At 41.0% G+C, this 25458-nt stretch overlaps 1 protein-coding gene across 3 annotated transcripts in view; it reads left to right on the top strand.

Moving 5' to 3' along the window:
- Piezo2 (piezo type mechanosensitive ion channel component 2) overlaps nucleotides 1–25458 on the top strand; it is a 360353-nt gene that overhangs the window by 300441 nt on the left and 34454 nt on the right. For 2 of the 3 annotated variants that reach the window (XM_051163421.1, XM_051163420.1), the window contains 8 exons: nucleotides 2439–2528; nucleotides 4666–4790; nucleotides 5800–5871; nucleotides 10594–10700; nucleotides 15768–15882; nucleotides 18486–18545; nucleotides 22754–22920; nucleotides 25215–25381. In XM_051163421.1, the coding sequence (XP_051019378.1) occupies nucleotides 2439–2528; nucleotides 4666–4790; nucleotides 5800–5871; nucleotides 10594–10700; nucleotides 15768–15882; nucleotides 18486–18545; nucleotides 22754–22920; nucleotides 25215–25381 (903 nt within the window). Of the gene's footprint in view, nucleotides 1–2438; nucleotides 2529–4665; nucleotides 4791–5799; nucleotides 5872–10593; nucleotides 10701–11930; nucleotides 12030–15767; nucleotides 15883–18485; nucleotides 18546–22753; nucleotides 22921–25214; nucleotides 25382–25458 lie in introns of all 3 variants that reach the window. The other variant, XM_051163419.1, reaches the window with a different exon arrangement.

Raw genomic sequence — 25458 nt, 5'->3', positions numbered from 1 at the left:
TCCTCTGTCCTAGGCTGCTCTACTCTTCCTTTTCTTAGTCTCATCCCCACCTTACCTGATTCTCCTCCTTGGATTCCATCCTTCCTCCCATCTTTGCCCCTTCTCTTTGGATTTAGAGAAGACCCTGGACAGTCAGAGGGCAAAGGGTGAGGATGCGCTTGTCTGGAGCAGCTGGCCATGGCACTGCCCCTGGCACACATTAGGTTAGTCTCCCATATGAAATCACCAAGTTCTGTTTTTGAGCTTGAGATTCATACATACATGCATAGGTATTCACAGCACCAGTTTCCCTAGATTTCATTTCCTTCCACTACCAGGATAAAAGAATATATTTCAGAAGTTCACTTAATATGAGTGTGATATCAGCCTTTGTTACCTAAGTTGGAGTCACATAGAGAAAGGGCATAGTAGGGACCTACTTTAAATTCATGGAGCCTTGTGGCATGGTCTACCCTCATTAGAGAAGAGAACAGTGACTTCATTTATCTTAAAATTTTAGTACTGTAATTTATGAGTATAATTATTACTTACTGCCCAGGACATCATTTTCAGAGATGGTAGCATGGGATAGAACTGTCTTAGACTGTTTGCATTGCTATAACCAAAGCATGCTATAGCAGGAGGGCTGCACAAACCATAAATGCATCTCTCACCATTCTGGTAGCTAAAAGACAAGTGTCGGAGTGCCAGCAGATTGAATGTCTGGTGAGAATATGTAGCCATTCCACTATGTCCTCTTATGGGAGAAAGGACAAGAAACTTCCTGGACCTCATGTTTAACTTAGTCATCTTTCAAGGCCCTACTTCCTAATGCTGTCACTTGGGCATTAGGATTTCAACATGACACAAACATTCAGACAATGATGAATGTGGTATAAGAAACATTTAGGAGGCCATGAGAGCCTATCAAGGGTGCATTAGCAATTTCATGACATGACATAGGCTGCCTTCCATCCCAAGAAGCAATCTAAAGAGTGAACAGGGTAAGAGAAGGAGGACATGGAAACAGCCGTGGTGACATCACTACTTACGGTTTTTATTGGACTATGAATGGGCAGTGATGACCAGGTGTACAGAGGAAAGTAAAAGGTGAAACTGCCTCTGTTTTCATTACTCAGATTAGCAGAGTCTTAGTGTGTTTATCAGTTTGCCATCAGAACACCTGTGGCTGGGGAGATGCTCCGTGGGTACAATTCTTGCCACATAAACATGAGCACCTGAGCCCAGACCCCCAGCACTCAAATAAGAATGCAAGTGTGGCAGTATGTACCAAGATGACTTCCGCGTTAGTGAGAGATCCTGTCTCAAAAAGTAATGTGGAAGGTTTGGAGAGTTGGAGGGCTCAGTAGTTAAGAGCACAGACTGTTCTCACAGAGGACCTAAGTTCACTTCCCATTGCCCATGTCAATTGACTCATACCTGCCTGTAACTCCAGAGGCATTTGGCACCTCTGGTCTCCATAGACATCTGTACTTGCCCTCACACAGACCTATGCACAAGCACATATAATGAAATACAAAATAAATATATATTTTTAAAAATAATGTGCAGAACTAGTTAGGGAAGATATCCTAATATCAGTGCACCCTAATAAGCACCTAATATCAACCCACATGCACCTACATGGGCAAGTGTATCTGCACAGATATATGAGAGAATGAGAGAGACAATGTTTGTAGCAATGGAAGTATGAAAATGCATACATTCCTCAGGTAGCAGGCAAAGCAAGAAAACAAAGCAGGGAATGGAGCACAAGCCAAAAGGACTGAGCTCCTTTCTCTGTCATGCAAGAAAAAGGATGACAGTGATAAGGGTATATATATGTCCGAGGTGAACAACTTCTGCCTTATGACCAATATTCCCTCTAGGATAGCGGCTCTCAACTTGTGGGTCATGACCCTTTTGGGGTCTAACAACCCCTTTCACACGGACTGTCTAAGACCACCTGCATATCAGATACTTAAATTAGATTCATAAACGTAATAAAATTACAGTTATGAATAGCAACAAAAATAATTTTAAGATTGGGGGTCACCATAACATGAGGAACTGTATTAAAAGGCCTTAGCACTAGGAAGGTTGAGAACCGCTGCTCTAGGAAGTCTAGAAGCTTGAAGCTAGGCCCTATACTAGAAGTGAGTGTCACTTGATAAATGTGTGGCACACAGCTGAAGTCATTTCGTCTTTGGCAAACCAACCACTTTCTCTCCACTGGCCTTTCAGGGTGGCAGACAGCCCACTTACTCCCAAGGGACTACTTTTCCCTTGTTCAGACACTCAAAAAGGGCACATCGAAGGAGTAGGTGACTTCAGCCAGGAAGTTTCTGTTAGCTCCAGTAAAGGGGTGTCACGGTCTCTGGTCTGTCACAATCATTTCTGGGAGGAGATGAACAGCTTCTAGAATACCGATTTATTCTGTGTTCCCAATTGTATTTTAGAGGGGCCGAACTTTTCCAGGCTACAATTGTGAAAGCTGTAAAGGCAAGAATTGAGGAAGAGAAAAAATCCATGGATCAGCTGAAGAGACAGTAAGGACACGTTTCGCCCTGTTTCTCTGTCTTCTTTCCAGTTTGTATGAGTACATTCAACTGAGTCTTGGCTCTTGGGAACTTCAGATCCCTGAAAAATGTATCCATTTCTAACAATGAATAGAATTTCTTAGGATGGTACACAACTGTATTTTGAGTGTTGATTACTTTGTCAGATCGGGCACTAAAACTGCTATGCTGAAGATAAAAGCAGTTTAATGGGATGGTAGCTTCAGGATGTGGGAAAAGCACAATCTTGAAAAAGGGCAAGGAGCCACCATGAATTCAGTAATTTAATCCAGAATCTTGAGTGGCTTCAGCACATTTCCAGACCCAGAGAATAAATATGGAGTCCGCCTCAGAAGCATCTTTTAAAATAATGTAATACATGCACAGGAAGATGAGTGAGCTCTGTCATGTAGGGTCCACAGTAACAAGAAGCAGTATTGGTATAACTAGTCTCTTCCTAGTTTGATTTAAGCTTTTCCTGCAACACCATCCTGGAAGGGACAGAGGTGGGCTGATAGGACTCAGGAGATTTGAGAGTTCAATTGAAGAGAATCTTTTTAGAATGAAATTTCTAGCAACGAGTGGAATTTCTAAGAACTGGTAAACATCTGTATTTTGAATATTAGTGTTCAAAAGCTAATCGCCATAGAATTTGAATTCTAGACACTTTTCCAGGAAAGTCTCTTAAATTTGTAAGAGCAGCTTCATTCCTTCCTGACCCCACTTCTTTTTTTTTTCAAGCTTTCTTTTTTTTTTAATTAATTTATTCTTGTTACATCTCAATGTTTATCCCATCCCTTGTATCCTCCCATTCCTCCCTCCCCGCCCCATTTTCCCATTATTCCCCTCCCCTATGACTGTTCCTGAGGGGGATTACCTCCCCCTGTATATTCTCATAGGGTATCAAGTCTCTTCTTGGCTACCTGCTGTCCTTCCTCTGAGTGCCACCAGGCCTCCCCCTCCAGGGGACATGGTCAAATGTGAGGCACCAGATTACGTGAGAAAGTCATATCACACTCTCCACTCAACTGTGGAGAATATTCTGACCATTGGCTAGATCTGGGGAGGGGTTTAAAGTTTACCTCCTGTATTGTCCTTGGCTGGTGCCTTAGTTTGAGCGGGACCCCTGGGCCCAAATCTGCCTATCCTATTGTTCTACTTGTAGATTTCTAGGACCCTCTGTATCCTTTTATTTTGCTATTCTCCCATGCGTCTCTCATTTAGAGTCCCAATAGGATGCCCTCCCCTCTGTCCCAGTTTCCTGGTAAGTGAAGGCTTTCGTGGGACATGCCCCTGACCCCACTTCTTAACTTTATTCCCTTAAAAGGTATTTCCTTGTATAAATTAAGTTATTCCATGGCATGGTTATTTACATAGAAACCTAAGGTGTGTATGTACACTGTCATGTTTAAGCAGTGTTCTATGGCTGTTGTTATCCATCCTCACTCAGATCTAGTGGAAGAACCACCAATGCAGGGCTGCATTTAAGACAGTCTCTCTCTCAAAAAAAAAATGTTCTTTTACTTCCCATAAGTGAAATCTGACTTCATATTTGGTTCAGAGTGCAAAGCTGGTGCAGAAGATGGCCCCGCAATAAGAGTACTGGCTGATCTTTCAGAGGACCTGGGATCTATTCCCAACACCTATCTCCAACTCCGGGGAATCCAATACCCTTTTCTGGACTCTGCAGCCACTGGCATGCACATGGTGCAAATATATACATTCATGCAGGCAAAACACCCATTCACGTAAAATAAAATATAATATACAGCTTTCTGTTATAATATTCTATGATCAGACTGGCTATGATACAAAATGAGAACAGCTATCAAGGGCTTCATGCTCAACCTTAGCATCATGACTATTGATCATATTTCTAACCCCAGTATCTGTGAAACTCAGAGTTTTGTGGACTTGCGTGTGTGAATGTGTGTGTGTGTGTGTGTGTGTGTGTGTGTTATTTATTGCTAATAAGCAATGATCTCATAATCCTTAAGTACTTCAAAGCTAATCAATCACTTTGTTCATGGATTCAGATATTTGGGTAACAATGTGAGTCCACAGTGCTGACTAAGCCATGACCACTGCACATGCTCTCTTACTGATACTAATGCTGCCTTGTTTGTAGGATGGATCGCATCAAAGCCCGGCAACAAAAGTACAAAAAGGGTAAGGAGAGGATGCTGAGCTTGACCCAGGAGTCAGGGGAAGGCCAGGACATCCAGAAACTCTCAGAAGAAGATGATGATGAAAGTATGTCACATTTCCGTCTCACTGTGCACTTTGACATCTGATAGTAGCATGCCATTGGTAGGGCTGTAAAATACTATTTCTCTTCATTCTGCCAATAGTTTCATTGTGTTTCACGCTCCCAATGTGAATGGATATGTTTGTCTCATTAGTGCACAGTTAGTGAATGGATAATTTTGCAAGCATATGCCTTCCAACGTGATATCTTCAATGAACACAACCTGCTTTACTTCACAGCCATGTTTCTAAAGAAATTGGCTTTTTTGTTTTTGCTTAATTCGTTCCTTTAGGATAGAAATTTTAGATACACTGCCTTTGGTTTTATAAACTCAATGTGAAATTTAAATATGCATGCATAATTCATGTCATTTGTGCATAGTTATAGTTTGAATTTCAGCTGCTATTCATTCCAGTGAAATTTACTGTGAAGCATAGTATTTACTATATTTAATTATAGATCTATTTAATTACAGCCTTAACAGTTTGTTATAATGAGCCTGCATGCCTTCCTACTTAAAGGAATAGAAATATAATGCATGATCTCTTTCGAGTTCCTAGAATCTCTTAATTAGCAGTAACTGTCCTCCAATCATGTACTGAAATAATCAAAAGAAAAAGACCTGCTCCTTATGATTGGTGCATTTTAATGAATTATTTACTACTAAGTGGTTCTTTAAAATGGGCAATGATTGTTAATTCAGTGAAAAAATCAGCATAAGACACATTTTTTTTTTACCAAAATACCTCCTTTTTAACATTTCTTTACATGCCCTCAGATCCTAGGAAGAAAGTGAGCATGCAGCATATATTGTTAAGAACACTCAGTGTTTCCCACTGCAGTGGACTGTTTGTTAGCACATGACTACTTTTATACTTAGTAGACTTCCTTTTCCCAGCCTCTGATGTGTATTTGCAATTTACCTAGACTTGACAATTGAGTTGTTAAAACGTGGTTTTCAAAACGTGTGTGCTCGCTTCCTAAGCATTAATATCTGGACATATTTCATTTTAGGAGAAGCAGACAAACAGAAAGCCAAGGGCAAAAAAAAGCAGTGGTGGCGGCCTTGGGTTGATCATGCTTCCAGTAGGTTTTCTTGATCCTCTTCCAATCTCATAAATTCTAACCCTTATATCCTTGACCAGAATTCAGGCTCCCCATGACCTGTGTGCCCCATGCATGGTTTGACCCTTGTGACTTGATAGGGGTTCAGAGTGTAAGAACACTGCAGTGCTAATGGGTCTCTGAGTCCTTGTGGATCAATTCTTTCAAAGGAATTAGTATGTTAGCTAAAGAAAGCCAAAGTTGGGATATAGAAAGTATTACCTCAAAAAACAAAGAACCAAGGATGCTCTCTAAATCTTCCATCCAGAGCTCTGCTCTTATCCACTATGTGGCTTACAACCTTTATGGATAAGTTTGGCTCCTTCCAGAATTCTGAAGGATTATTGCTCTCCTCAAAGTGTCTGTGACCCTCTTTGTAAGGCACTGGGCATGGATGACAATGAGCATCCCGTCCTCCCGCCCCCACCCCCCACCCCCCACCTTCCCAGAGCTTGGATTTACGTAGAGGACCTTTAACCTGGCAAGGGATCACATCCATAGCCTGAGGTCTGTGTGATCTGGTCTTACTTTAATCTCTCTGGCTGGAATACACATGAAAAGTCCTTAGTACACACCTTTAATCTCAGACAATGACTTCTAATTGAGAGACAAATTGATGAATCAGAGAAAGATTTGATAAAATAGGATACGCACAACTCTCACAAGAACAGCACAGGGAGAAGGTATTTAAGAGAGTGTAGAGAGAGGCAGTTGAGTTGAGAGAGTTGAGTTCAGTTCAGTTAGTTAATTTTAGTCAGTTCTGGTCCACAGTTGAGCCAGTCAGTGGGGAGTTAGTTTGTGGAGTGGAGTTGAGTTTGGTGCAGTTATGTTGAGTGAATGTAGTGCAGTTGAATTGTTTCATGAGTTTCTGCAGAGGCAGTTGAAGCCAGAGAATAAAAAGGAGCCAGAAGATTAAAATGAATTGCCAGAGTTAGTTTAGGGCCAAGCAGAGCAATTCAGTGAGAAGCTGAGAGAAGCCAGATTGAATTAGTCAGCTGGGAGAGGAGTTTGAGCCAGAACAGCTGATTTGAATCAGCCAACCAGAGTTCAGAAAAAGCTAGAAAAGATGGGCTTCTTCAGCAATAAGCCTCTGAGTTGACAATTACATCTGGTGAATAAAAGTTAATTTTAAAGACTTCATTTGCCTTTAAGAGTTTTTAGAAGTATATTTAATATAAAGATGAGGGATACCTAAAATGTATTTACATTGTACTTGAATTTTTTCCAACCTCAAAATGGTTCTGCGTCAATCAAAATCCCAAATACCCAGGCCCAGAATGCAGCATAGCCTCAGATGTGACCAACTAAGAGCAAAAATCAGGAAAACAGAATCTGCTAGCGACATAAAATACAGTGTGTTTTCCTCCTAATGATAAAAATGGATGTGTGGTTACAGGCATTATTGGCTATATTTGTTCTGCCTAGTTTTTTTTTTTTAAGCCAGTACCAAAGGCTTCATAATAGAATGGCCCACTAAAAATCTAGTCTTCCTGTGTTCCTTAAATGTGGTAGAAGAATGATTAATATTTTGAAAATAATGTGTAGTATCTTTAGCCCTTTTTGTCTTATGCTGTACCTCCATTACAATAACTGGTCGGAATGGACAAAGAAAAATCACACAGTGCTCAGAGCAACTCTGCTAGTAGGAGATCTTTAGAAAATGAAGTAGATTTCAGTTTTTCCATCCTGAATTATGAGTGTCATGGTAATCTGCAGTTGGCTTTTCCTACTCTTGAAGCCATTTTCTAAAATCAGCAGGGATAATTGAACTAGCACGAACTTTGAAATTTGCTTATTATCTTTGGATTTAATCCTTACCATTGAATTCCAACAGTACAATTACATTTTTTTTTTTAAGTGAGAGAGTTACAAAGAATTCCATTTACTTTTCTGCCCAAGATCAAAGGTTCAAGCTGAAATCCAGTGTGGCTTCTCTGTCTGATTCATTGGCATATTAGTCAAGCTAACAATACATACACAGCACTAAATGCCTATTCTATCAAGTCACAAGTAAACTGTGCCTACTTTCCTGTTTTTAATGGGCCTTTGCTAGTTTAGAGTGACCTATCCATTTCAGAAATAGCATCATATTGAATGTTTGTCCTTCAGCTGGGTAAATTCCCACTGCAGCTACTGTGGTTGTCTCTCCCTTTGGGCACCTGAATCATTTCAAAAGAACTGGATACGGTCTTTGATAGTCACCTTACACATTGGTAACAACATAACTCCCGGTGATGGTTAATGGCATTAGATGTTTATGATTCATTTCACCCTCATTACAGCAAACTCTTCTGGTATTCAACTCCGTGTGCTTTGTTATAACCTGTCACAGTACAATAATGCAGGGCCGTCTGTAACACCTGGTTTGGAATCATATTCTGCTTCTAAATTTCTCCTAGGTAGCACATTTTCTTTTCCAAGTCTGAAAGAAACAAAAGGGAAAGACTGTGTGTCTCTGGCGGTTTTTAGTCTTTGATGCTCCAGCACTTATCTTTAGCTCTGGAAGAATGTTTTTAGAAGCCCTTGTTCTTATCCACTGAGTGACTGTGCTGGACTTTTGAAGAGTTTCTGAGAGATGCTGCATCTAAGCACAGTTGCAGTGCCTATTGGTGACAAATTTGCTAGTTCCAAACCTATGTGCACACACAGGACTGCATCATTGCTGTTCAATGATACCTTCGTCCCCATTGTAGTATGTCTCTCTGTCACTTCTGTATGACCTTAGCCAGTACCTAACCTTGCTTTGTTCATATATATCTGAAGAAAAGGGCCATGCTTCTGTGGGCATGGGTGTGAGATTCTAGACATTAGTTTCATACTAAATAATTTATCAATGACACCCACATCTGTGATTTGTGCCTGGACACAGCCTGGAGCAGTGCCCTCATCTACACTAATCTACATGGAAGAATTTTAAAAATTATTAGCAGCACACACTAAAGAAAGTGCTTATTTTCCCAGTTTTGCTTCAACAATGTTTTATGAAGGACTAAGAGAGTTTTAATTTTTTTCATCTTTTTAAATGTACCAGTTCTACCTGTTTACATAGTAAAAACTGATGGTATTAGTAATGACAAACTCAGTGCTTGAGATGAAAATCATTTGGACTCAACCATATGAATAAAAGTGATAGAAGGTATGATTGAATACAGTCTCAGCTATTGTTGGTCTTAGTGTCTATAATGAGGGTAAAATGCTCCATCTCTTAATGCCCTGTGTTTGTCCCAAATGACCATGTGACATAGACTCCACAAAACTTCCCTGCCAAATCTCTCAGCTTAAGTGAAGGCATTACTTTAATGGTCTTCCTCACTGTCAAATGTAATGCTGTAACTTTTGTTTGGTCTTGCTTATTATTACCTTATGTTGTATTGCATTGGTTCCCTCAGGCCTGGACTCAATACTCTGGGCCTAGGTTTTTTTTTTTTCTTCAAAACATGAGTAAGAAATCACAGTGCTTCTGTTCAAGGATATAAGGCCCAATTCATTCACTCTGCGTCTTCCTGAATGAAGGCTCAGAGTCGTCTGATAACTGTAGACAAAATTGTTCAACTTTTGACCGCAGCTAGTGGCATTCAAGCAACTTGTTTTAAACAAACTGAGGTTTCCTGTTACCTTATGAGGTACAAATTATCTCACCCCAGAGATGCCTCCGCAGTTTGCAGCCCCAGATACAATTAGAAAACACGAATCTGCTTTCCCACTATGATGGCACAGCTTGTGTAGCATCGGAGGGGAGTCTCTCTTCCATATTAAATTACAAAGGTTCCAAGCGTATAGAGGCTGAATTTTAAGTCTCTAGACATCTCTGGTTTCTCCATTCCTGTTCCTGACACAGACAGTATGTACTTGCAGGGCAAGTGTCAGATCAGGCAGAAGCAAACCATGTTGTTTGTGCCTTAGTCACTATAGTTCCCTTTGAATCTCATTTTGCTCCTAGGGAATGGCTTGCTGGCCAGAAATATGACAGAGCCAAACCCTATGACCCAAGGCTGCTGTCTTCAGTCACTCCCATAGCTATACATAGAAGTAGTCAGACGGGATGTTACTGTCTTGTTTTGTTTTGGGTTGTTTGTTTGTTTGTTTGTTTGTTTGTTTTGATGTATCTACCCTTTTCCTCTTTGTGGCGATGTGGTTGTTGTTGTTTATTTTATTTTGTTTGTCTTTTAACTCTTTCAAATGTCTTGTCTTGTGTTGCCTCGTCTGTTACGTGTGGAGAAGCCAGGTCTGCACAGTATTAAAGTGAAGTAGAGGCTGGTGGCACTGATCTCCGTTCTGTGTCACCCTGGTTACTTTGTCTGTAACAGACCATGCCAAATCTTCCACTTCACTTTGGCCTTTGTCTAGATGATCAAAATTGACGAATTGTGAAGCAAGAGTGTTCAAGTATTTTGGCATCTCCACAACAAATGGGTTGGGCCCTATAAAACAGCGAAGAAGAAAGAAATTTCCAGGTCAAACCCATAGTGGCCAATCTCTTAAATGGCACAGACAAGGCCTCATGCTCTGTAGACCCAGCCATGCCAGCACCATATGATACTAGGCTAAAATGGGTTCTTTCCATCTGTTTTCTTCTGCTAACACCTCTTGCTGTGGTCCTCTTGGTGGCCATCTGTGTATCTTTGGGGGAGGATATCTCTTTAATAAGCCCCCAGGTTTCTTGTGTCTTCTTTAAGAAGTAAGCAAATATTTTGTTTTGCTCAGTGGTCAGGAGTGGAGATTATTATTTGTTTGAAACGGATAGTGAAGAGGAGGAAGAAGAAGAACTTAAAAAGGAGGATGAAGAACCTCCACGGAAGTCAGCATTCCAGGTAATTAGAGCGATGGGGACGATGGTGCCCTTTGCTAGTTAGGAATGCTGTGATCTTTTTGTATTAACAAGTCTTGCTCACAGGCCTGGGTGACTTCTGTGCTCCTCCAATACAGCTCTCAGAGTCTTCTGGTGGACATCTGAAACTGCATTTCTAATTAAGCTGCAGCACTGGCCCTCTCAGTAAGGCGGTAACTACCACTTCATGTGAACAGGATGCGGGTCAGCTCTTCGTCCTTGATGTCAAAGCATTTTTTTGATGCCCTAAACAAAAAGAGATTTTTCTGTTGCAAGCAGACAGTCTCCTCAGCATTGCTACAGATTGCTTGAATGTTGGGCACACAGCCCCCTATGTGCCTGAGTTGATTGTGTAAATAAAGTGCATGCTCTTCTTTGAAATGGTCAGCTAAATGTTGCATTGGATTTTGAAAATCAACTTCATTTGCATTGCTAATGATGTCATAATGTATTTAAATAATAACCATAAACATCCAGCCTATGCTGATCTTTTTCACCTGAGACCTTTCTGTCCTGGAACCTATTGATTCAACCCCCACCTCTGATCCACAGGCCAACAGTGTCAATGGAGGCAGGGTACAAGCCACCCTTTTTGAAGATGACGCCTTGTCAGTGCACGCAGGGTGAACTCTTTGTGCATGTTTCCCTTACCTCTAGACCACAGGCTGGAACAGTTACATCCCATTTCTCATAGCACAGGGCATATAAAAAGGTGTCCACAAAACTGCATGGTTACCCATGATAAGGCCATGTGCTGTTGTTCCCTAGACAGGACTTCATAAATGGGCCAAGTTCAAACACTTGGCCTTCCTGATGGCATTGAAGAACCAAGTGATTTGTGGAGGTCCCTTGGTCCGATGCTGCCTCCCTGGCTCCATTGCTCCTCTGTGTGCTTGGCGACATGTTTGTGTGCATGAGTGGAGGTGCTTGCCGAACACTAATGACTTAACAACCTTACTTTTTATCTAATGGATTTTATGCTAACCACCAAAGAAGAGAACGTGGATCGTCTCCGCTGTGTTTTTATAGACCACATGCTTTGACTGAGTGTGCTTTTTCCTAACTTACAAGCCCAGCACATTTCTTTTCTAGCTTCAGTGACTGGCATGTTAACTGTCGAGACAAGCTCATGCAACATCATACATCAAATTGTTAACTTTTGGGTTTTTTTTTTTCCCCCTACTAATTACTCTTGCTTTGTCCTTCTTTGTAGAGAGCTATTGGGAAGTTTGCCTCAGCCATTTTAGCCTTGCCAAAGTCTGTCATTAAACTTCCCAAAACTATTCTTCACTATTTAATCAGAGCTGCCAAGGTATTTCATGTTTCACTGATGTGTAGTGTGTGGCCCTGTGCTCCATAGAATCTTAGCAAAACATTCCTATATCTACATTTTCTCTATTCTATGAATCTTACAATGGAAGTATCATACAGATGTAAAACATTGAGTTTTCCAAAAAGAGAGAGTTCTTAGGAACTAGACTTCTTATCATGCTACTACCTTTTAAAGTTGACACTAGAGAGTACCAAAGATAGAAAGAGAAAATGCAGATATACGTGTACTTTCTCTCCTCACGGTCTTGTGTAAGTTACATCTCAATTTAAAAGGGTCACATCTGGTTGCATGCATCAGTATAATGAGTTAAACATTAATATGTTTTTTCTCAGAAAGCTGGTTTTAAAAAAAAACCTGAAAAACATTATTTAATATAACAACTCCTCTGACTCTGTGCCCTTTTCAGCTTCTTGTTAGTCTCCGGCTTCCTAATTTGGGTCCGATTGTCTAGTTCCTGTATCCAGCATCTCTCCCAGAGCACAACAGTGCTTCTGAACAAAGTTTAACAGCACATTTGTTCATTCATCTGATATACAATGGAAGTCCGTGAACTGCCTATATCACAGTCACTTCATTATTAAAGGCCACCAAGAAGAAACCATCCATCTCGTATTTTGTAGCATGCTTTTCCTTCCAGACTCAGCCAGTTGTGAGCACTAACACTCTTGGGTCATTAGGATATGATGTCCTTGAGTTCAAGCAAGCAGTTGGGATAGTGACAGAGACCAGAGTGCCTTGCTTTTTCCCTGTGATCACATTCTCATACTGATTCTGGCTCCACCCATCATACAAGACCTCCAATTCTAAGTCTGTAGAGCTCCCAGGTGAGGCTATAGTGCTGGTCTACCTAGAGCCACAGGCCCAACCTCCAATGTCCATTCATTGTAAATCCCAGAAGGCTGATGTCAATTAATAGTCACTGCTGCTGTCTCTGTAGGGACTTTATCTTTCTTTCTCTATAAGTACATATGAGTTCTCACCTCATTTATCCATCCCTTCTGTTGCTTAAATCAAAGCTATCGATGATTAAGTGATGACAAAGATGCAAAAAAGTTTCTGGGTAACAGTCTAAATCCAGGACAAACTATAAAATATTACCAACTTGAGTTAAGAATCCCCATACTAATGAAATCCTTTCTGCCTGAAAAATATGCATTTTTGCTTAATGACAAATGGCTTTTGATCAAAAAACAAATCTCATTTTCCCCTAATAAAAAATAAACTCTAAGATAAAGTCACAGAGACATACTCATGGCAGTGACTATTAACCTAACTCTCAGATATTTTGTGTATTCTTCCAAGCACCCACTCCTTCCGGCTGATGCAGTTAGAGCCTGGCTCTCTGGGCAAGCCACCAAGTTGGCTGACAGTTAAATGGAGCCGCAATGTCATAATTTGAAAAGTCAGCAAAAATCTTCCATTTCTTGACGTAATGAGGACCAGAACCCTTTTCTGAAACAGGAGAAGGAAAATCTGGCCCTCGGCCCAATGTTTGAAATTTTAAAATATTTATGTTTCAGCCAGGCAGTGGTGGCACATGCCTTTAATCCCAGCACTTGGGAGGCAGGAACAGGTGGATCTTGGTGAATTCAAGGCCAGTCTGGTACACAGATTGAGTTCCAGGGCAGCCAGAGAAACCATGTCTTGCGGGGAAAAAAAAAACCTTATGCTTCAAGATGGCAATCTTAAGAGAGCTTTACCTGAGACTAAGAACTCAGTGACTCACAGTGCATTGGCTCCCTCTTGCTCCCTTTACTTGCATGTCCAGAACGTTCTTCTCACCAAGAAGACACCCATGTGTTTCGTCTTTTAGGGACAAGACAGTGTCAGTAGCTCCCCTCGCCATGTCAAACTATTGATGGTCCCCTTACCTGCTCTTTTTAAAGTCTGCTAATCCTGCCCTCCTCAGCCTTCCTCTCTCCCTCCCAGCTGTTTGCTTTCTCTTCAGAACAAAGGATGTCCTACAATTCATACACCTACTGCACTCACAAACTATCACCTTTTCATTTCTGGTTGGACTCTTTTATTTTATAAAACAACAACAGTATAACACTTTTCTGGAAGGAAATGTCATCCGATGTGGTCCTCAAACCCAAAGATTTATGTATTAGTTCAATTTCTTTTAAAACAAAACTATATTGTGCGTTTGTCATTTAATGTACTACAACCGAGAGACAAGGACTTAGGCTCCCAAGCTAACATGTTCAGTAAAGATCCATTGGTCAGTCCTTGCTTTGACCCTTCTGAACATCAATTCATCTTCTAATTTCATAAAGTACAGTTTAGCATAAAATAGGACATTTCACCTCCTAGATTTGTTATCTAGAAATACTACCAATTTTACACTTGTGTAAAATTGTATTTGCCCATACAATTTGCATTTCTACCAGCAAGGGAAAAAGGGAATGTTTTTCTCAAACCAAGTGCCCCTAACATTTCCATATGTGGAAGAGTTGGGTCTTTATTTTCTATTGACATCAGAACGCCAATCTGTTTTATGTTGTGTTTTCAAAAAAAAATATGAAAATAATCTAGGATAGAATCACAATATGTGGATTTACAGCTACCCATTAGGCACGCTTGTCTTAATCATGACCATGGAAAACCCAGCTTCCCTGAGACCCGGGTGTTGCATGTTGAGCATGCCAGCTTGGCTTTGTGGTTTCTAGAGGGCTCGTTTTATGTCTAAGGCTTAGTTTTGTTGCTTTTGCATGCTCCTGGGGATGTGGAGGGTGGAATGTTCCAAACTGCTCTTTTCTGGGTATTGGTTGTTGTAAACTGTTCATGCAACTGTCTTCAGCTTTTCAATGTAACTGACCAAAGGAACCGGAAGCACCAGTTCCCACCCACCACCTCTGCTTTTCTGGAATAGCTCACTCTCACACTTACATTATTTTCCTTTTAAAACACCCATCCATCTGCAAGAGCCTATTTTTGAAGTTACTCAGAATCACCGTTACGAGAGTATTTAAGATGATAAGCTTACTTCCCCACAAGAAAAGAAGACTATAAATGATGTCATTTTGCTGTTGACTAAAAAGTTTGTGGTGGGAGAAACTCCTCTAACGGAGTTTATGAAGACCCCCTGTTTCAGCTTGTGGAGTGCAAAGCGAAAATTCCATGGCTGGGTATCACAAATGGTGGTTGTGTTTCGGTGGGACAGTGGTTCGTTTTTACCCAGAGTTTATGTCAAAATCATCCATGACACCCAATGAAGTATATTACAACTTACAGTAACAAAAGAACAACATAAAGTGGGTGTGCTGGGGCATGCCTTTAATCCAACATTTGGGAAGCAGAAGCAGGTAGTTCTACAGAGCAAGTTCTAGGCCAGCCAGAGCCATAAAATGAGACCTCTCAAACCATCAAAACAAAAGAAAAAAGTCTAAACCACCAGAAGTCAACTTAACATAAGGAGCAGGGAAAAAGCCACTTGTAAGAAAAAAAAAATTCTTACGAGGAAGAAGCTTGGCTTAGGTCCATTTTCATTTTCATTTTAAGTTTCTTTTTGAAAGTCAGAAAATAAGCTGGGGCTTGGTGGCACATGCCTTTAATCCCAGCACTTGGGAGGCAGAGGCAGGCAGATCTCTGTGAGTTCAAGACCAGCCTGGTCTACAAAGCGAGTACAGGACAGGACTACAAGAGAAACCCTGTCTCAACCCCTCGCCTCCCCCCCACCAAAAAAAGTCAGAAAATAATTGGACATTCTCCTTTCAGTTCGTCTATCAAGCCTGGATTACTGATCCTAAAACAGCACTCCGACAGAGGAGGAAAGAGAAGAAGAAGTTGGCAAAAGAAGAGCAGAAGGGAAGGCGCAAAGGATCTGGGGAGGGTGAGTGCTGGGAAGAAGGAGTCCAAGGCATCTGCACCATAGAGGGAGTGCTGCAGGGCCACCTGAGAGATGGGATTTTCTATCCAATCAGGTTGGCGGGATTGTGTTACCAAAGCAACATAGGAAACCTAGTCTCTCAATATGGTTTCTATTCTGTGATGAAGACCATGACCCATAACAATTTGTGGAGGAGGGTTAATCTTACCTTACACCTTGTAGTCCATCACTGGGGGAAGCCAGAGAATGAATGAACTCTGAGAAGGAAACAAGACAAGGCAGCCTGTTTGCTTACAACAGGATTACCTGCCAATGGGTCTCAAGCTCCCCTCCTCCCCACCCCCTCCCCGCCCCCGCAAAGAGCTGGTCCCTCCTACATCAATTGTCAGTCAGAAAAAAAAAAAAAATGTACCACAGCCTTGATCCCAGGTGGGGACATTTTCTCTGTTAATGTTCCCTCTTCCAAAAATGACTCTAGCTGGTGCCAAACTGGCATAAAAGTAGTTAGTACATATACTCCTTAGCAGTTTCCTGACATATTATTTAAGTGAAAAACAGTATTTTATAAAATAAACAGACACTTATTGAAACCACTTATGGAACAAAGAAAGTCAGAGTACCTCAACCCAGTACTTTATATTTTAAATGGGTATGTATCATAGTGTCTAAATGTAAGAGAAGGAAAAGAAACAAAAGACCCACCTTATTGTACTAATAACCGCAGCTGCCTCTTGGGAGAGTAGAAGTTAAATTATGTCATTGAAGAGAAGCCTAGGTTTATCTGCTCTAATGTGATTCTGTGCAAAGACAATGTAATGAAGCTAAGAAAAAAAACTCAAAATTTCTCATGTAACTAGTTATAAAATTTATTCATTTTTACCTTCCTTTTCCTATTATTTCCTGGTGACTATAACTGCATTTTATTGATTTGTTTATAAAGATAAATTTAATCTGCATTCAATATAATAAGCCAAGTGGTAAAGGTAGATCCAGAAGTTGGTGAACACACACACACACACACACACACACACATACACACACACACAGTGTCCCAGAAAAATTGCTCTTCTCCCCTTTGACAAGTGCATGTTTACTTGTTAACTTTTCAGAATTGAGTTCATGTGCACAAAGGCATTGTGTACTTTCATTGGTAATGTGTTGTGAACATTTCTCCAATAACTATTCATAAAACTGGGTTTTTTGATGGCTATAAAAGGCTGCATAGTACAGATATGCATAATTTATTCAATTATTTCATCATTAATGGACAAAGAGATTGCCTCCTCATGTTACCACAGCAAACAATGTTATAGGTATCTTTGCAAAAAATTCACATGTAGTTATACATGAGTGTATTTAAAAGTATGACAGGGGTTAAGAGTAACACTTTTACAGGACAGATTATCAAAGTAGGAAGACTGGGCTAGAAGCTATGCCTCATACATTTTATTTATTTTTTAAATATTTATTTATTGTATATATAAAGTGTTCTGTTTGTATGTATGCCTGCATGTCAGGAGAGTGCACCAACCTCATCATAAATAGTTGTGAGCCACTATGTGGTTGCTGGGAATTGAACTCAGGACCTTTGGAAGAGCAGACAGTGCTCTTAAGCTCTGAGCCATCTCTCCAGCCCCAATGCCTCAAACATTTTAATAGCTTTTCCCCCACAAGTTTTTAGTAATTTATGCTCTTTTATGTCAGATAAAGGAAGTGCATTTCTTACAATGTCATACCAAGGCCCTCACTGTTATTTTTATTGTTTTTCTGAGGACTTACAGATGGTTTGTGTTTTCACTGGAATTTAGTTTAATCCATATCTAACGATACTAGGCATTTTTTACTTTATATTTTATGTGTGTAAAATCACATATTTCACTCTATATAATTTGTAATTTTTAGTTGAAGATCCAGCTATTATTGTCCTCTGCCATTCTACTGAAGTGTTTGTTGTTTTCTTATTAATTACGGCTGCTTGTACATCGGGCATATTGCCTCCTGTGGTATGTTTAATCATACTTCCCTAGTCAATGCTTATATTTTGATTTAGTTTATGATACACAGCTATCTAAACAATGTGCAATTGCTTTAATATCAAAATGTGTCTAAATTTCTGATATTGTAGAGTTAATATCTGGCTAAAGTCTCTACCACCCAATATTTAAGCAAATAATCTCTTGTATTTCCTACTAATTTCACTTATATCTTGAAAGTTTTGGGGGGGGGTTTGTTGCTGTTGTTGTTGTTGTTATATTTTAGTACAGCTAGTTACATTGGCAGTGATGCTAGCCTTATTTATTAAAAGAGCCTTTCTTTTGTGCTAGAAATAGGCAGCCATCAACTCCCAGTTCAACTTAGATATGAATTGTGAATGTATTCTGACCCACTCTCCTACTGCCAGTCTATGGACCATGGTTACATGCTTCTGAGTCTAGTAGTCATGGAGTTAGTTTTAATATTTAGTGAGGCAAACTCATCTCACTACTGCTGTTTTGTTCAACAAGTGAATGTTCTGGCAAAATGCTTTTAATATTCTTTAGTCATGAAAATATGGCTCAAGACTCTATAATATAGAATCTGTATAATGAAACACATTTTATGTGCAGGTCCAGTGGAATGGGAAGATCGAGAGGATGAGCCAGTCAAAAAGAAATCTGATGGACCAGGTAACAAAATCGAGACAAAGGTGATCCATGAGGACTCTTTTGCCTGCTCTTGGGACTCTTTTCCTCCTGTTGGGTTGCCTTGCTCAGCCTAGATATCAGAGCTTTTGCCTTGTCTGACTGTGTCTTGTTTTGTCATGTTCAGCTGATATCCCTAGGAGGCCTGCTTTTTTCTAAAGGGGGACAGAGGATCCTTGGATTTGAGGGAGATAGGAGGTAGTGAGGGGAGAACTGAGAGGAGTTGAGGGAGGGAACTTCAGTCAAGAGGTATTGTATGAGAGAAGAATTAATTTTCAATTAAAAAAAAAAAGAAAAGAAAGAAACCAGCACTGCTCTGTGTGGTAAAGAAGGCTACTACTGCAAACTTACGAACCCAGCCGTGAGTTTCCACTGAGGCTGACTAATCACAATCCTGCCCCTTGACTTCCCATCTCTGCTGAGATGGAGAAGGAATTCTGCAGCTGGATGAAATGCTGGGTTCCCATCTGCCTGGAAAGTCCTTGGTGCCTGTAGCTGTGAGTGAGAACAACACTGCTGCTGGATGGAAGCCACCAGAATAAGGCGTTCAAGGCTTGACATTTCTTTTTTCTTCTTTCTTTTTTAAAATAAGACTTCTTAAAATTTACTTTTTGAACTGAGATATAGTACATATTTTGGTGAACATAGACAACGGGGGAATCATGGCAGCAGGCTAATGAATGTTTCCATCATCTCAAACGTTTGGTGTGTGTGTGTGTGTGTGTGTGTGTGTGTGTGTGTTAAGAACACCCAGAATCCTCTCTGCTAGCTACTCTAAAATATGCTATAAATTAGACAAGTATAGAAATAAGTAATAAAGGGACCAAATGTTGAACAACTAATAACTATTACTTCTAAGCAAGTAACTGTGAGAAAAAAAAAGAACAAGTTGATAAAAATGTAAGAGCTGTTGTGGTATATTAGTGGTTCTTGCTCTAAGTCTTGCAGCCGACAAATTTTCATGTCTGTAAAAGCAGCTTAGGATCCTCTCCAAATAAGTATGGGCATTACGTGACTTGGTCTAGAGTTCTTTAAATGGGAAATAATAAGATCAGGAGTGATAGGTCACAGGTTAGGAACTCTCTGAGTCGCATAATCATGAAAACCGGAGCTCAGGCCCAGCGCTCATGTAAACAAGCCAGAAGTCCTGTGCAGGCCTGGAACTCCAGCTCTAAGACGAAGGTCGAGGGGAGACGAGAGGATTGCTAGGGCTTGCTGAATTCCAGCCTAGTCAAGAAAACAAAAGCCCTAGGTACAATGACAGGACTTGCCTCAAGGGATCTACAGAGAACGGTACTGGAGGACACTGGATGCTGTCTTCTGGCCTCCACACAGGAACACTGACACATATGCTGTGCTAGATAAATAAACAAATGATCAAATAAACAGAAGACTGTAATGCAGAGAGAAATGCAGGCATCTGTGACGTCTCTCAATTGGAACCACTCTTCTGGGGCAACGGTGGATCTTTCCTTCCTCCCATTCCACCAGGTTGTTTATCTCTGCCTTTGCTACTTTGTCCAGCAAGGGACCTTCTGTTGTTTCTCACCTCCTAAGACTTATGGAGGACAAAGGAATACCACAGTCCAGTGAAGTCCTGAGGAACAGTGGGGATGGTAGATGCATGGGAAGGAACTGTTCCCATGGGGACATCAGACATCAAGGTTCTGGCCCTCCCTTGTCCTCGCATGTTGTTATCTGCCACTCTCTTCCCCTCATCCCTCTCAGGTGTGGCGTTCACCTGGAGGTTCTTTTCCTTGTATGACCCCTTAAGAAGAGTAAAACCTTACTAGAAGTAATCTTGTCTTTCCTCCTAGACCACTTAGTTCAAATCCAGTTTTGTTCCTTCATCGTAAAGCCAAACTGATTCACACTGTGGCCTTCAAATCACAGATTGGTGGGGCACAAAGACAGGCCACTCAGTGGTCACATCTGGTCACACTAGACAAGGAGCTTGTGGGGCTGGCATGTGATTAAGAGACCATTGGCTTACATAAGTAACTAAGGCAGACAGAATGATCTAGTCCTTCTGTCCCTAGTCTTCCTCGCAGTATACAGTAAGAGGCATACAACACATGGTTTCATTAAACCCGCACATAGCAAAGTGATTGCTGCAGCCCAGCAGATAAACCTGCCCGTCCACTTCCCCACCACAGTTAGACCACCTTACGTCTACTTGGCAAATCCCAGCATAATACAGAATTACTAATTACCATCTCCCTACCATCTGTAGATCAACAGATACAGCCCTGCCATTCATTGCAAGCTTGCCTTGACGCAGTTCTTCCCAGTCTTTCCCTTCCCTGGCCTTGTGCCATGGTGCTGCTCTCTGTTTCCATGAATATCACTAGACTCAAAACAAAAGTGATATCATCTGGCATGTATTTTTCCACACCTGGCTTATTTAGTGTAACACAATGTCCTCTACTGTCATCCACATTGTTCCAAGTAACAGAACTTTTTTTTTAAAGCTGAGTAATGTTCCAGAGGGTGAAGCCACAAGTTGTGAATCCTCCTCCAATCTTTCTGAGTATTCAAAGATCTTAACTTTGGCCTCTAGGGAGTTCTAGGAGATGTGTGTGCATGCTGCTGGCATTTTACACACAACTGGACTCTGCTATGTGACAGCTCTACAGTGCTTCCAGACACAGCTACAGCCAAGGATGAAAACACATTGGCAATCCCAGGGCTTCTGCTGCCTGGAGATTGTAGGCCTTGAACTTTTTCAAACCTACTTTATTTGGGGTTCTTTAATGTTTACACCTCCATTCCAACCCACCTACCCTAGACAGGAAGAGAAGAGGTTAATGGAAACAGGAGAAGTAGACCTTTTTAGACTCAGTTCCTTGGAGAGATTCCACTGGCATCAGCAGCAGCATTCCGGCAGACCTGTTAAAGAGCAAACCAGCAATTCAGCATAGGTGACTGCAATGCAGCCACTAGAACCTGGAGCAACAGCCAGAACCTCAAAGCGTTCAGTGGAATGGTTCTCTCCAGGAGCATCTTGAAGGGGAGCAATGAATAGCCAAACAATAGGAAAATGATGCCAAGACCAAAAAGCTTTGCCTCTTCTTTTAGGCTCATATGTGTATACACACACACACACACACACGTATGTGTGTGTGTGTGTGTGTGTGTGTATATGTATGTATATATACTCTCAGAGTATGTACTAGGATGTTTATCAGTTGGCAAAGACCATGTCCCTGCATTAGGCGGTTCCTCTTCTAGTGGACAAACATCACCTATTCTCTCACAAGTCTGTTTCCAACGGACAAACAACGCACACAAATCTGTTTCATATCCCACACTTGGGATCAAAACAAAAGCATGTTTACATCTACTACAGGAGATGATGATGGATTTCATGGGAAGAGTTTTGTTGTTAACACAAAATTCCATCTAATTGTATGAGGAAGATGGGTCAGTAGAACATGAGCACACACAGCTCATGGAGTGAGCTCTGTGGAACATAGGATGGTTTGCAAGAAATACAAGTGCAAGGGGAATAAACAGACCCCACCAATAATCCCTATGATAATTGTAGAAAAGCATTAAAGGGCCCCATGAGACAGGCACAGACCGTTTCTATTCTTAAGTCAATACTAGGCACTCCTTTGGCTTTCAATCTCTACTTTTACTAACCCTCTTACAGACCTCTATATGTATAGATTCCATGTGACACAGGTTCATCCAACCAGATTCCAAAATGTTCTAGAAAGAACATCTGTAGTGTCTTCCTCTAGGTAATGCAGTATAACAACCACTTTCATAGAGTGTTCCTAGTAGCAAATATTAAAAGTAATATAGAGATTGCTCAAAGTATGAGGGAAGATGTGGAGAGACTGTATATATACTGTTTCATGTATTTAAGGGACTTGGCCATCCATGGAGCTTGATATTTTTAGGGGTCCTGTCAGTCCCTAGGGACCCCCAAGGAACTGTGCTGAGGCCTAATATGACTGACATGACAAATCTCACCTTAGTTTGGCTTAGTTCTGCCACTAAGTGTGTAGAGAGCTACACAGGTGTTTGGGTCTCAGTCCCCCTCTGTGTCTCTAAGGATGAGGAGCTAGACCCCGTTAGGGACACCGTGCAAAATCCAGATCTGCATGTGGTACACCCCACATTGTACTCAACAGCACATCTCTTGGTACTGTGCCCTGAAACTGAGACATGCTTCTACTGCCTAGATAATATCATCAAGAGGATATTTAATATTCTGAAGTTCACCTGGGTTCTATTCCTGGCCACGGTGGACAGCTTCACCACTTGGCTCAACTCTATATCAAGGGAACATATCGACATATCCACAGTTCTGAGGATTGAAAGATGCATGCTGACCCGAGAGATTAAGAAGGTAAAATGCTGTTGGCAGCTTTCCTTTTACTACTTGCTGTGTTCAAAGAGATACTACATCCGCACGGGTTGTACTTCCCAGTCCAAAATGCATAGGGCCAGGGGATTTTCAATTTTCCAATTTTGGTTTTGGGTTACAAAATATTTTCACCTAAATAATGAAATGCCTTGGGGCATGGAACCCAAATATAAACATGAAATTTTATTTCTACTTCATCATATTCATGTCCTGAAAGTTATTTCTTAGACTATTTCAAATGTGTTTGTGTTTTCACTGCAACTGCGCAGGAGAGCTTGTGTAGATTTTCCCACCTGTTGGCATCATATTAACATTCAAGGGGATTCAAACATGGGGCATTTGGATTTCAGATTGTCAACCTGTGTCCTGGCTAGTTGCTTTGTTGTTGCTGTTCATTTTGTCTTGCCCAACTTGGCACAAGCCATTTGAGAAGAGGAATCTCAAGTGAGAAAAATGCCTCCATCAGAATGCCAGTAGGCAAGTCAGTACACATTGATATGGGAGAGTAACATTACATCACACTGAAGTTGATGTCATCCTCAGGGGGATGGTCCCAGATAGTGTAAGAAGACTGGGCAAGCCATGGTGAGCAAACAAGCCAATAAGCAGCACTCCCCTATGGTCTCGGCTGTAGTTCTTGCCTCCACGTTCTTGCCTTGAGCTCCTGCCCTGACTTTCTTATTGATGTATTATAAACTATAAGATTAAACAAATTCTTTCCCACCAAGTTGCTTTTGGACTAGGTGTTAATCACAGAAAAAAACAAAAACAACCTTATCTAAAACTCAGAAATAAAATCCTCTATGTGTTGAGGTCTATCACATGCTAATAAACAACAAAAACCAACACACACACACACACACACACACACACACACACACACACACACACCAAGTCCTTGGAAAATCCCTAGTTTATTCATTTTCTCTCTTCCATCAGAGTTTATAGGTTTGCTGTGCCATATAAAGAATTATAGTTTTAATCTGGAAATTTTGATCTGAAACCTCCATGTAAAAAATTAGGATATAAGGAGAGCTAACAAAATACATAAATTCTATATATGGTTCATATATTATATTTAAAAGTAAGTCTATACATATAATTTTGTCAATTATACCTTCATGAGATTGAGAACATTCTTAAAATATATAAAATATACCAAACTAAAAATAAAAATTAATAATGAAAATAAATTACTTAGCTGAAATTAGCCTATTTGAAAACAGATTTGATAATTTTCTCCACTCAGTTTGAACCAATTTCTAGAAAAATAACCGCAAAAATAACAATATTGTCCTTGCGCAAAAATTATACCCGGCATATTACTTACCTTAGTTTTTGTTGTGATAAAATGACTGGCAAAAGCAACTTAAGGATGGAAGGAGGGTTGTCTTACAGCTCAAAGAGATACAGTTTATCATGGTGATGGCAGGGAAGGCATGGCAGGAGGAGAGTACGGTGAGGTCACATTGCATCCACAGGCCGGAAACACAGAGATGAATGCTGCTGCTCTGCTGGTGTCTTAGACACTATTGCTGTGACGAAACACCATGATGGAAAACAACTTCTGGGGTGGTTGTTATTCGGCTTACACTTTCACATCATTGTTCATCATCAAAGGTAGGTAGGGCAGAAACTCAAGAAGAGCAGAAACCTGGAGCTATTGTAGAGGCCATGGAGGGATGCTGCCTACTGGCTTGCTCCTTCTGGCTTGCTCAGCCTGTTTTCTTCTAGAGCCCAGAAACACTAGCCCAGGTATAGAACCTCCATGATGGACTGGGCTGTCCTCTACAAATCAGCAATTAAGACGATGCTTGTGTAGAGCCTGACCTTATGGAGGCATTTCCTTGAGGTTCCCTCCTCTCAGATGACTTCCTCTCTTATGCAGAGTGACATAAAATTATCCAGCACAGACGGATTCCTCTGTTTTCACTTTTGATTTAGTCCAGGATCCCAGCCCATCGGATGATGTTGCCAACATTCACAACTGGTCCACCTTCCTCAGCTAAACCTTCCTATAGATGCCCTTTTAGACATGGCGAGATGTGTGGCCTACGTGGTTCTGAATCCAATCCGGTTGACAGTGAAGATCAACCATCACATCTACTAGCACCGGGAACCATAGTGGCCTGACGTGAATCCCTAAGTTAACCAGCATCTCATCAATCCTGGCTGTACATGTGTGCAGCTGCTAAGAGTTGTCAGTGTTGAGAACTGCTGGCACTGTTCAAACAAAGACTTTTGTAAAAACCACTGTGCTGTCCACTTTTCTGCAGGGCAACGTTCCAACACGGGAAAGCATCCACATCTACTACCAGAACCACATCATGAACCTTTCCAGAGAATCAGGACTGGACACAATTGACGAACACCCTGGAGCTGGTTCCAGGGCCCAGGCAGCTCACAGGATGGATAGCTTAGATTCCCATGACAGTATCTCCAGGTATTTCACTTTCTAAACATTGGATTTGTTTTTGACAAAGTGAATGAGGTAGATTTCAACAACATGAGAAGTGAATA

This window comes from Acomys russatus, chromosome 20 (assembly GCF_903995435.1).
Source record: "Acomys russatus chromosome 20, mAcoRus1.1, whole genome shotgun sequence".
Classification (NCBI taxonomy): Eukaryota; Metazoa; Chordata; class Mammalia; order Rodentia; family Muridae; genus Acomys; species Acomys russatus.
Note: the sequence above shows the minus strand (reverse complement) of the source record. Positions and strands in the feature narration are given on the sequence as shown.